Source organism: Delphinus delphis, chromosome 8 (assembly GCF_949987515.2).
Source record: "Delphinus delphis chromosome 8, mDelDel1.2, whole genome shotgun sequence".
Taxonomy (NCBI): Eukaryota; Metazoa; Chordata; class Mammalia; order Artiodactyla; family Delphinidae; genus Delphinus; species Delphinus delphis.
Window position 1 is genome coordinate 107,003,285 of NC_082690.1, and position 12,854 is coordinate 107,016,138.

At 57.4% G+C, this 12,854-nt stretch overlaps 1 protein-coding gene across 2 annotated transcripts in view; it reads left to right on the plus strand.

Annotated features, from left to right (window-relative positions):
- ANO1 (anoctamin 1) overlaps positions 1-12,854 on the plus strand; it is a 90,677-nt gene that overhangs the window by 18,448 nt on the left and 59,375 nt on the right. For both annotated transcript variants that reach the window (XM_060017564.1, XM_060017565.1), the window contains 5 exons: positions 3,419-3,517; positions 4,271-4,422; positions 5,942-5,996; positions 9,219-9,270; positions 12,105-12,160. In XM_060017564.1, the coding sequence (XP_059873547.1) occupies positions 3,419-3,517; positions 4,271-4,422; positions 5,942-5,996; positions 9,219-9,270; positions 12,105-12,160 (414 nt within the window). The remainder of the gene's footprint in view (positions 1-3,418; positions 3,518-4,270; positions 4,423-5,941; positions 5,997-9,218; positions 9,271-12,104; positions 12,161-12,854) is intronic.

The following is a 12,854-nucleotide window of genomic DNA, read 5'->3' on the forward strand; positions in this document are numbered from 1 at the left end:
TTGAGGGTAGCAGGAAGATCTGGGTTCCCCTTGCCCGAGCCCCCGGGCTGCCTCCTCTGGTCCACACTAGTCCACGCGCCGCTGAGTCCCCAGCCCTGGGCCGTGGTGTCAGGCTCCAGGCTCCCTGCAGGTGTGCCTCACGCCAGCCAGCACACCTCGAGCCTTGCGCGTCTGGTCCCTGTGCCCGAGCGCCCCGGTCCTGGAAGCAGCCTCAGGACCCAGCTCCTGGACCTGCTTCTTCAAAGCTTCCAGCCACTTTGATAAGCTCCCTGCACCAAGCCCCGTGGGGCTCTGACCTGCTGCTTCATGGTGAGTATCGTGGGCCAAGCGGCAGCTCCAAAAGCTGTCCTCCTGGAAGCTGCAAATGGGACCTTATTCGGAAGAAGGTCTTGGCAGATGTACGTCAGTTACTGATCTCTGCACCAGAGCATCCTGGATGCGTGTGGACGCTAAATCCAATGACAGGCGTCTTTGGAAGAGAAAAGAGAGGGAGACTTGAAACAGAGCCACACAGGGGAGAAGGCTTGTGCAGATGGGCACAGAGGCTGGGGGGATATGACCACAAGCCCAGGAAGGCCTGGGGTCCCCGGCGGCCCCTCCCCCGGAGCCCCTGGAGAGAGCGCGGCCCTGCCCACACCTTGATCACAGACTTCTGGCTCCAGAACTGGAAGGGAATGAATCTGTGTTGTGAAAGCTGCCCAGTCTGTGGCCACTGGCTGCAGCCTGCCCTGGACACTCACAGTGAACGTGCAGAGCGTGAACCTCTGGGCTCCAAGGTGAGGACAGTGGCAGGATCACCCTCACGGGCCTGTCGTGGGGTTAAGTGAGTTGATACGCACAGATGCCTGAAGCAGTGCCTGGCACGTAGCGAGCGCCCGGTGGGTCCCAGCCTCCTCTCCCCCCACCCCGTCATCGTCATTGTTGGGGGACTTCATCCGCTCGTTCAGTGGACACGTGCAGCATCTACGCTGCCCCGACGTGGGCAGCAGGGCCAGTGAGCTGGGAGGCTCCGGACAGGACTCGCCTGCCTGCTGGGGCCACATAGACAAGGCCTGTGCGGTGACACTGAGGTCCCCGGGGAGAGGCTCGCTCTTCTGGTTGTGGGGGGCATGGGCGCCTCTGCATCAGAGATGGAGAGATGAGCTGGAGTTCTCCCAGCAGGTGTGGCCCTTCTCTCGAGGTGAGGCAGGAGCCCCACGTCTCCCTGGGGACCGAGGCTGGCGCTGGTTGAGTGCGTTTGGACCACGGAGGATTTTTTCCTAAAAATCAGTCCCAAGTGACTTTGACTCCGTTGCCTTTTGCCAAAACCCTGCAGTGATCCCATGAGCTGTGTACACTCTGAGGCTGGTGACGGGACCTGGGGCTCAGGGCCCAGCGCAGACCCGAGTCAGCCCCATACCGAGTCCCGAGTGCCGGCCACACACACCCCCTGCCGTGGCCTGGCTCCCTTCTGCCAGGACCCCCGGAATTGTGGAAAGGTGAAGTGGGACCTCAACCTGGGGGCCCAGCGTGGGCTCCAGGCCCCCGGGGGTCCCGTTGAGACGGCTGGTGGACTGAGGACCCCACTGCCGTAGGGCGGCTCCGTCTGAGGGGAATGTTGTGTTTCTGTGCTTTTTGTTGCAATGGGGAACCCCAGTTATCTCGGGTGATTGGGAAGTCTGCTGGTGTTACCTGCGTCTTAGGTGGGGAAACGTGTTACCGCCACATTGATGCTATTCGCTCAGTAAAGGGAATCTCTTAAACACGAAAGGTAAGGGGAACACAGAAAACCAGAAAACTAGAGAGTTGTTGGGATGTGTGTGGTCTCACCCACGATTAAGAGTGTGTATGGCCCGCATGTGAACCCGGGTTCCCACACCCGCCAGCTGCAAGATGCCAGGCCCTGACTTTTCACCCCCAACCTTATTGAGGAGTAATTGACAAATATAATTGTGTATATTTAAAGTCTACACTGTGATGACTTGATTTACATAGACACCGTGGAATGGTTACCCAGATCGAGGTAATTAACTGACCCGTCACCTCACACAGTTAACTCTGTGTGTGTGTGTGTGTGTGTGTGTGTGTGTGTGTGTGCACGCGTGCACGTGCTGAGAACACTTTGATCTCTCAACACCTTTCAAGTATACGATACCATATTAGTAACTAGAGTCACCCTGCTGTTCATTAGGTCCTCGAAACTTAATCTTATAACTGAAAGCTGGTACCCTCTGACCTGTCTCCCCATTCTCATCCCCCCACCCAGCCCCTGGCAAACACCGTTCTACTCCACACCGTTTCTATGAAATCAGCATTTCTTTAATTCTACATATAAGTGATACCATGCAATGCTTGTCTCTCTGACCCATTTCACGTAGCAGAATGTCCTCCAGGTTCATCCACGTTGTCACAAATGACAGGATTTCCTTCTTTTTTATGGGTGAATGATACTGCACTGTATATGTCTACACTCTCTTGATCTCTTCATCCGTCCAAGGACGCTCAGGTTGTTTCTGTATCTTGGCTGTCGTGAGTAACGCTGGGTGAACGTGGGGGTGCTGATGTGGACGTGCTGATGTCATTTCCTGGGGATAACTACCCAGAGGTGGGATGCCTGGATCATTCGATGGCTCTAGTTTTAATTTGCTGAGGAACCTAGGCGGTGACTGAATCTCTCAAGCCTCAGTGTTCCCCTCCGTGAAAGGGGGGCAGTGGTCCTGCCTTTCCCATAGAGCTCGTTGGAGTCAGTTCTCGAAGCTCTTAGCTTGTGCGGTTCCTGGTGGGGCAGCACTCAGGGGCCCTCAGCTGCCCAGTCCTGTCATTCAGACACGCTGGACCAGAAATGACTTGTCCAAGTTCACAGCAGCTTAGTGGGGGCGGGGGGCTGGACTCGAATGCAGCGTTACGTCGAGTCCTCTCACATTAGGATAAAGGCAGTGCTGACCCAGGGAACCCGGAGGGTGGCCGGGTCCAGACAGAGGTGTGTCCTGACCCCACAGAGATGCCCAGAGGGGACCATCTTCACCATCACCTCCTCATCTCTGCTTGCGCACCCCAGGGACACCGAGTACGTCCACTCCGTCGAAGGGCCTGGGCTCTCAGTTGTGCAAGGTCTTCTGTGTCTCAGGCCGCTCTGAGGCCCCTCGGCTACCCCTCTGAGAACTTCCCAGGTGTTGTGGGATCGGGGACCTCCCTCCAGGCACCCTCCCGGCCGTTTATCATTCCCTTGGGACCTGGGGGAGCCCTCTCGGCTCCGCAGCTTGCTTCGATCATCTGGAAGGAGGGGATTCTAGCAGTGCCTCAAAGCATCGTCAGAGGAGCCATGAGGTGACAGGCAGAAGCAGCTGCCCCGTAAACTGTTGTGGTCCCCGAAGGTGAAAATGGTTTTCAGCCCCAAACATCTGCCCACGCTGACCAAGGACCTCTCCCCTCTCTCTAGACGAAAATTCACGGGGTTGGATTTGTAAAAATCCACGCGCCCTGGAACGTGCTGTGCAGAGAGGCTGAGTTTTTGAAACTGAAGATGCCGACGAAGAAGGTGAGTGGTGACGTCCCTACTCCACAGGGGTCGCTTCAGGGCTGCCCGGCAGGAGCACGTCATCGGGAGGGTCTGAGTTGTTACGAAAGCCCAAGGGAGCTTCAGCCCCCCCCCACCCCCGGGAGGGCAGGAGGCCTCCCGTGTCCTGCGGGCGGAGAGTATAACCCGCTCCCCCAGAGATGCCGCAGGAGCCCGGGAACTTCTCATAGATACAAACACAGTGAAACTTCCCGCTCTGACGTTCGTACTTTCAGTATTTCAGCTGATTTATCAGACTCATTTTAATCCCATTTCCTCGCTTGCTGGGGCTTTTCTTCTTAATGTCTGACAGCTTCAGGCTGGGAAGCGGTCTGCCAGTGCATCCAAGGAGCTTAGCGAGGCGTCGGGTTTACTTTTGTCCTTGGGGAGGAAAGCAGGGGGGACGAAGCTGTTCTCGGGAGTGAGTCAGCTCCCAGCTTCTCAAAGCCTCCAGAATCCTTTGGATTACCTCTTTTTAAACAAAAATGAAGCTGGGGGACGTTCTCTGGAATGTCCTAGAATTGCCCTCTTGGCTGGGATCTCCCGAAACTCTGAGCTTTCAGGCTCATCTAGAAACGCGGATGTGGAGGGGGCATCGTGGCCCATCCCCGCCCCCTGTTCCCAGGCCGGGCCGTCTCTGTGGCAGGGGGCTAGTTCCCTGCCCGTCTCAGAATAGATTCCCAGAGTCATGGTTCAGCAGATGACATGCGTCCCCCTTCCCTGCCTCGCCCGCAGCTGTATCACATTAATGAGACCCGTGGCCTCCTGAAAAAGATCAACTCTGTGCTCCAGAAGATGACGGACCCCATCCAGCCCAAGGTGGCGGAGCACAGACCCCAGACCACGAAGAGGCTCTCCTATCCCTTCTCCCGGGAGAAGAAGCACCTGTGAGTGGAGACCCCCCTCCCGCTTGCCCTTCCCGAGGGCCACCCGCTGTGTGGTGATTCCAACCCGTGTTGGACTTGGTCCTCCGAGGCCAGAGGGAGTTCTCCAACCCCCAGTGAAGGGGGATTTCAGCCCCTGGAGCATGTTCGCATAAGAGCTTGTGCTTCCTGAGCACAGAAGAGGCCCTGGAAATAATTTCCAAGGTCATTATTAACTGAGGAGTTAAGGGGACAACAAGTCTTGTCCTGCTGGGTGACACTTGGGAAAACTAGCTTGAGCCCATGTGAGGGAAGGCCTGGGCCTGGGATCAAAGCCCCAAAGCAGTGGCCTGTGTACCCTCCCCCCGCCCCGCTCTGTCCCTCTTGGGATGTGTCCCGAGGAGTCGGGTCTGGTTAGCTGCACCTCCGGAAGGCTGCCGAGCTCTGGGCGCCAGGAACCGAGAAGCAGCCCCAGCTGGAGTCCTGAGGCCCCGGACTCGCAGCCAGCGCGGCTGCCTGGCAGGGCTGCACCCATTCTGGAAACTTCCCTCCTCCCCTGCTACTGAGGGGCAGTGAGGCGTAGCCACCTGGGTCAGCGGCAGCTGCCAGGCCTCCGTGGGGCCTCACTGGGCAGAGCTGGAGCGAGGGCAGGGGTGGGAATAGAAAGCTTGGAGTCTGGGAATCCTGTGGGGATAGGATGACGAGCTCTAGGGTATGGGAGGCTCCTGGACACCCCTGGTCCCACAAGACATGAAGAGCCTCCGCTCAGAGCTGGGGCTTCCGCCCTGGCCAGGGCATTAGTCACAGGGCCGGGGCCACATGCCTCACTCGCTGTTTCCCGATCCTCCGGGGGATAAGACATAAGAGAGAAGGGAGTGGCTCCGGCCCAACTCCTCCCACCAGCGCCAGAACCCGGGCCCCCGCGCATTAGAGGGAGACGCCCTCTTTCCATGAGCCCCAGGGCCTGGCCACCTCCCTTGGCACCCCCTGCCTTGCCAGGCTTGGCTCACCTCCAGGCTCTGGGCCACCCCCAACCCCGAGCCGCCCTCCCCGGCTGTACGCTGAGTGTGTTGGGAATCGAATAACGTGTTCCAGAGACATCCCTCTGCCCTCAGGAAGCCTTAGGAAATCTCTGTGTGGCCCAGGACCTCAGGACGGAAACCATTTGGAAATTATAGGGAGACTGTCTTAAATAGTAAAGTGTCCGATGGTGGGATCACCCCAGGAGTGCTGCAGCAGAGACTAAAATCTGCCCCCGAGGGTGTCATTGGAAGGAAAAGGGATCCTTGGCGAGGGAGGTCTGACCACAGTTGCCCCCGGGGTCACTTCCCACCCACGGGGGTCTCCCAGCCTCCCCGAGGGGTGAGAGGATGTACAGACTCTTCCAAATGCCCAGGGTCGGATCACACCCGGCGTGCGGACAGAGCTTCGTCAATTTCACGGTCACCGTTCGCGGGGGGTAGTGTGGTCCCCCAAGGCCTCGGAAACCGGGAGCGCTGACTCCAGTGAGCTGTGTCTCTTTTTGTTCCCAAAATTTCAACAGATTTGACCTGTCTGACAAGGATTCCTTTTTCGACAGCAAAACCCGGAGCACAATAGTAAGTATCGCTCCCTCGTGGGAATCCATAGCTCCCCAGCAAGGTGGCCCCGGGAAACGGGATGATAATTTCATTTCAGCCGAACTCCTCTGGGTGGAAGGGGCTCTAATTGTCTGTGACAGAAATAATTAGAATAATAAAACCAGCAGGCTGCAAGGGGCCCAGGGGATGGCGGGGGTGGAGCAGCAGGGAAGAAGCAGAGGGATTCCAGACCCGCTGGGTTATTTCAAAATGTTCCCGCATCTTTGCAGTTCCCAGCTCGCCTCTCCAGCCTCCTTGCCACTTGCCCTCGGTGGAATCTGTACGTCCCCATCTCTCTGGGGGTTTGTGAGGAGGCAGCCCTGGCAGGAGGGATGGGGTGGTGCAGGCAAAAGGACGAGGGTTTGGGTAGACTTCCAGAGCCTCGCCAGATGAGCAAACTGTGGCTTGAAATCTGACCAGGCCGCCCTGCCCTACTCCAGGTATTGGTTTAACGTTTATCCATCGGCCGCCACGTTGTCCACCAGCCAAGCTGGGCTGTGCATGGCTCAGGACCCAACTTCTGTCTGAACAAGTATTAACATCTCAGCCAAGCTGCCGCTTCTCTCTCTTCCTGGCCCAGAAAGCCCAGCCTGGCGAGGAGAGGGGCGGGGCTGGCAGGAGGCGGCCGCTGGACCTTGAGCAGATAACTGCCCCCCACAGCCACATCCTGAGACGGGCGGGCACCCAGGCACAGGACAGCGAGTGGTGTAGGTTGCCTTGGCGTGGGGGGCTCAGGCCACTGCCTGGACAGACAGAGCCCGGTCCCATCAACCCTGTGTCCCCTCCCAGCCTCGCGACTCGCAAACGGGACGAGGTGCTGTCCTGCCCAAAGGGCAGCCGTGCGCCCACACCAAGGGTAACCTGGATGCAGCGCCGGGAACGTAGCCGCTGCTGTGGTTTTTATTACTGATCATGTTACTGATGAAACTAGCAATTAAGTCTCATAATTTATAATAAACAATGAGGAACTCGTTTATGCAAAAACGTCAGCAGCCGATGTAGCTCGAGGCTGACATGTGGTCCAGGAAAGGTAAGTTCTCCCTCTTGGAAACCCACCGCGCAGGAGAACCAGACGCAGTTGAACCTGAACGGTTTCTCTTTTTCTCTGTCGTTTTGGGATGGGAGAGAATTGGAATGGCCAGCTGGGGAAACCGAGGCACGCGCTGCGTTTCCACATGTATGTGCGCCCCAGTTTTTACACGATCTGGAGCCACCGGGATGCCCCTGGAAGCACAGGGCTGGGTGCAGATTCGTAAATTCATTCTCTTTTTTTTTTTTACTTTTTTTACTTTATTGTTTTATTTTATTTTACTTTTTTGGCCACACCATGTGGCTTGCGGGATCTTAGTTCCCCGACCAGGGATCGAACCCGGGCCCCTGGCAGTGGAAGTGCGGAGTCCTAACCACTGGACTGCCAGGGAAGTCCCCGTAAATTCACTCTTGCTGTCGGGGTGGTGGCCTGGGGTTGGGGTCATATGTGAATGGAAGCTCTAGGCCCCCTCTCGTGGAGAATCCACTTTAAAATTGAGCTCAGACCATGATCCCCAAGTCACAGAAGGCAATTCTATCCGAGCCAGTAAGTGTTACTGAATGATCCATCACTCCGATTACCTCTGGGCGGGGGGTGGGGGGGGGGTCACTCTCTCCCAGAGACCCTGAAGGCCTGTTTGTAAAACACCAGTGCTCCAGAGAAACTCTTTGGTGACTCAAAACTTTGCCCTTGGTTAGTTGGACCCTGTGGTCTTGAGACCCAACGTCCTTCTAGACAAAGATATAACAGTCCCTCCTGTCTCCTTCCCTGTGCTGCTGGCATGTCGGGGCAGCCCCGTGTGCAGGCGGGTAGGAGTCGGGATCAGCAAGGAACAGTGGGGAAGGACCTGAGGTGCTGGTCTTAGGACTTGGATTTTCAGCCTGTAGGCACTAGGGAGCCATAGATGGTTGTGGAGCAAGGTCCTAGAAAGATCACTGCCAGTGGCCAGTCGTGGAAGGGCAGATGGAGGGTGGGTGTGGGATCACAGGGGTGGTTGTGAAGGGGGGCTGTGGCTGCACGTGGAAGGGAGGAGGTGGTTATGGGAGAATCAGCAAGGTCAGGATGAGGCCACTGATTAGATGCAAGAGATGCCAGGGAGAGAGCCAGCTAACTGGGTCATCCATCCATTCACTCATTCATCAGTCAGTTACTGAGCACGTGGTGTCTGCCCAAGATGGGCAGGAGGTGAGGGAGGCAACAGGCACATGGCAGGGGTGGAGTAATCCGGGACAAGAGAGCAGAGTTAGGGAACTTCCTGGAGGTCCAGTGGTTATAGGACTGGGCGCTTTCACCGCCAGGGCCCATGTTCATCCCTGGTCAGGGAACTGAGATCCTTCAAGCCGAGTGGGGCGGCCAAAAAAAAAAAAAAAAAAAAGAGCGAGAGAGCAAAGTTAGAAGGCAGAGCAACAGGGACGGTGGCTGCCCGGTGACCTGTTTGTTAAGGTGACTCTGTAGCCATTTAGCTCTCAGGGGAGAAGCACTTCTGGCCAAAGAAACAGCCGTGGTGAAGGCCCTGTGGCGTCAGGAGAGGGTTGGCGAGTGAGGGGGGCAGCCAGGAGGCCAGGCTGCTGGGACAGGGCTGGGCGGACGGAGAGGAGGAGAGAAGGTCAGATGGCCCAGGGCTTGGGGGGAACCGGAGGGTGGGACCTCGGGGGAGTCTCGAGGGGTTAGAGTGCCCTGACCCACGCGTCTATGGCACAGGGCCAATTCTTTTCACCCCATTTTGTGGGTGGAGAAACTGAGGCACGGGGCACGAGGTAGTTAGCGCAAGACCACACGGCTACAAGGACGCAGACCCAGGCAGGCAGACCCCCAAGCCGGGGCTCCTGAGGCGGCGAAGTGAAGTGTTTTGTTCGTAAAAGGGGCACAGGTTTCTAGAACATTCAGGGCCACACCCGAGAGTGGTCGTATCAGCGGAGTCCTCATGCCTCTGCATTCCAGCTCACCTCTCAGCCAAAAGGGGCGGAAACCCACCAGCAGAGGGCACAGGACCCCCGTACTCCTGCGCCCAAGCGCAGCATGGGCCCTTCGAAGCGACCTTGTCCCCAAGAACGCCAATCCCGACCGCATCCTTGGGGCACGCAGGAGGCTGGCGCTGGTAACGGTCGCCACCTCCCTTCCCGGTGACCCGTGATGGTGTAGCTCTGGTCCCCCCCTTGTCTCCACAACAGGTCTACGAAATCCTGAAGAGAACGACGTGTACCAAAGCCAAGTACAGCATGGGTAAGGGCGTGCCTGGGGCTCGAGCTCAGCGCTCCGCTCACGGCGTAATCTTGCCGCTCCATCTTCTCCGTGGGAGGCGGGTGGCGGCCTGGGGATTTTTAGAGGGCTTTGATTTAAGGCTGGTGTAACAGTCTCAGGCAGGAGGGCCGTTCCAGGACCAAGGGGCGGTTTTACGACCCTTTTAAGCACGAAAGGATCCTCCTCTCTGGCTTGAGGCATCTGTGGCGGCCTGTGGAGCCTCTCAGCGCAGGGCGGTAAATCCTGGCTGCTGGAAACTGGAGGGTGACCAAGGGGTTCTGACCCTCTCTTGACCTTCACAGTCCAGGGGGAGGTAGTTAGGGTTCCAGCCGGGGCAGCAGCCAGACACACGCACAGTCTAGAAGGTGCCCCACCCGGGCCGTGGCCTTGCTGGAAGGGGTGCCCCTCGACGTGTGCCCTTAGGCGGAACCTGCCGCAAAACTGGCCCCGCTGGGCTCCTCGGGTAACGGTTTACAGACCATCTCAACCACAGGTGCAAAACCTTCTTGATTAAAGCGTGCAGAGGGAACCATCCCCCCCGCCCCGCGCCCCGCCATGTAGGTCCCTTGCCCACCGCTGCAGGCTGAGTTTGCTAAACGTTTGCAAAACGTTTCAGGGCAAAGCGATGCCTTTTCCCGGTCTTTCCCCCCTTCCTGTTGAGCCGCTTTATGCCCCGCTGAGAGCGGAGCTCACGGCACAATCCTTCATGCTCTGGAAGCATCTGAAGCTCCGAGCCTGTGGTTCAGGAGAGATGCCCCGCCTATGGGCTTCCCGGGAAGGAAGGAAGCGAAGTACAGGAGGACTCAGATGCTCGCAGCTGAAGTCTGGGGCAGGCCCAGGATGCAGCGGGGGGGAGGGGGGAATGACACCTCCATGCTCAGCCAGGCTGCCCAGTGGTCAGTCACGGGCCCACCCTCTGGGCCTGAAATTTCTAAGCCCGTGTACTAAGTCGTGGCGGGGGACACACTCTCAGGAGTCGAGAGGAGGCCAGGAAAACTGTCCCCGATGGAGCAAGGTCCTCCAGGGGGGCCCCAGCCACCAGAAGTGGGGAGAAGCATGGGTCTAGTCCCAGCGATGCATCTCAGAAGTCAGTCTCCCTTTAGCACCCCTGTGGGGTCCCTTCTGGTGGAGACTCGTGCGGTCGCTGTGAAGGTTTGCAGAGAGTCCAGGGTCTGGCCCTTCTCAGCTGAGCTGATCCCCGCCCCGGGCCATGCTGTGGCCAGTTCCCTGGCAGCGCTGGTTCCCAGAGCCAGTGATGAAGCAGAGAGATGGGGGGGCCTTCTCTGCACCCCATTTCACACTGGCCTTGTCTGAGAGCCCTCCTGACCTCCAGATTCATGGATGGGTTCGGTCCCCCACCAGCCTCTGTGCCAGGAAGGTCCCTACCCTCAGGGAGCTTCCATTCCGGAGGATGGAAACAGATGAGAGCTGACAAGGTAAACCAGAAGACAATCTTGCAGGCTGAGGGAGATGGGGAGTGATGGGGGATGTAGAACCAGTGATCAGAGGTCCTTCTGATGAGATGACATTGGAGGGGTGAGGCTTCCGGGTAGAGGGCGCACCTGTGGCAGACGGTGTTGAGAGCATTCGAGGGGCAGTGGGGGAGCCCAGTGAACCTGAATCCGGCCCCCTGTTCGTTTTTTACTGCAGCTGAACTTTCCACTCATGGGGCTTTGGCCACGAGCTCCCACCTGGCTCCAGTTTGGATTTCTAAGTGTCCCTAGGTGCCCTGACCATTCCAGATCACTAGCTGGGGAGATGGTCTATTTTTAAGTGGATTTCAGGGAGTGCCTTTCCCACCAGTGTCACAGCAGAGTAGTCAAGAGTGGGCTGGCCAGGCCACTGAAAAATCTGACCCCCTTACCACCCAGAAAGCCTCTTCATCCAGGCAGAGGGTTCTGTGACCAGCAAAGGGCTTCGTGGAAGCTCCTGGGCAGCCCTGGCCCCCAAGGATGTGTGTGAAGCAAGATCAGATCTCTGGGAAGCCCCAGACCCATGCGTGGCCGGGCTCTGCCTTACCCCCTCACGACACTGTCTTCTGGGGCTGGGTGCCCGAGCCCACACCTCTGGACTCTAGGAGGTGCAGGTGTGGTTATTTTTATCCTGCTCCCAGCGCGGGGCTTCAGGCAGCAAACAAGGGGCCCAGCCATCGTTCCCCTGCCCCCAGGAGTGCTGGACTGTGAGTGAGCGCTTTGCCCCCCAAATGCAGCTTTGATCCTTTCAGGCCCTTTTGCATGTAACTAATAGCCGGATGTATAAACAGGGCAAGGAGAGGGAAGAAAGAAGGACTCTGCCCTTTTAAGTAAAAGGCGAAAATGTGGTAAATACGGTAAGTGCCTCTGCCCCCGCGTGGGGCACGCAGGCCTCCTCTCTGGCTTTTCCAATCAACCTAAAATCTAATTCCAAATTGTATGTGTGTTTTCTGACACCATCAATTTTTCCATCCATATTTTTCTCATGATTCAGCTTTTCTAACCACTTACAATCCCCCTTCCTCACCTGCAGGTTTGCCCTCCAGCAGGCGGGGGTAGCTGGTGAATCGCAGGTTTGGGGGTACCTCCTTCCTCCCAGATGTAACTTCCTCTCGGGGTTTCCTCTGTGTCTTCCTAATTCTGCCAATAGAGCATGTTTTTATCATCTCCTAGTCGAACCCGGGGAGGAAACCCCAGAAAGGTGGTCGGGCTCTGTGCAACCAGGTGTGGCTCGCTTTGAGAAAATTCTCGGTGATTGAGACAGCCCTGGGACCGCTCTGATTGAACACGGAGCCGTTGGAGACCAGCCTGGTCCGTAATCCTCTCTCTGCCTTTGTTTTCAAGGCATCACGAGCCTGCTGGCCAATGGCGTTTACTCGGCAGCCTACCCACTGCACGATGTAAGTAACCTTGACAAACATAGTTCATCTCTGCGCGTCATTTGATTCTCCAAACCCCGAGGGAGCTCTTGTTATCCTGTGGTCGGGCCTTCCTGCTTTGGCGCTCCTGTGAATGTCAGCCGCTCCCGGCCTTTCCTGGTTCCCCAGGTGGGGACCAGAGTCACACACAGAGCCATCTATTCTTACTGAATCATTCCACCAAGACAGGGGCACTTGTGGCAGAAACTCTGCACGGCCATATCTGAACTTCACGGCCAGCTGGTCCACAAGAAGTTTCCCTGGCTCTGTCTCCCCTACCCCACCCCACCCGGGCTCTGGCAGAATGACCAGAGAGCTCTGTTTTGTATCTATTTCTGCAGAGCAAGTGGCCAGTTTCCTGAGCCGAATCTCCAAATCCCACTGGTATCCCCCTGACAAATATAGCCTGTGGCCACGGCCGCATTGTCTTGGCTTGGGATAGAGAGAGAGAAGATTCTCTTCTTATTGTCTCTATGGAAACAAGGACTAGAGTTCAACAGGGCACTGGGGATGGGCCACGGGGCCTGAGCAGTGTGGGAACTCCGGACAGAGGATCTCTGGAACTTTCCAAATGTGCGTTACTGCAAAGGCTAGGAGAGAGAGAGGACAGGCATGGGGGCCCGGGGACCCAGATTCTAGTCCTGGCCGCTCACACCTCTGTGACCTTGAGCAGAGG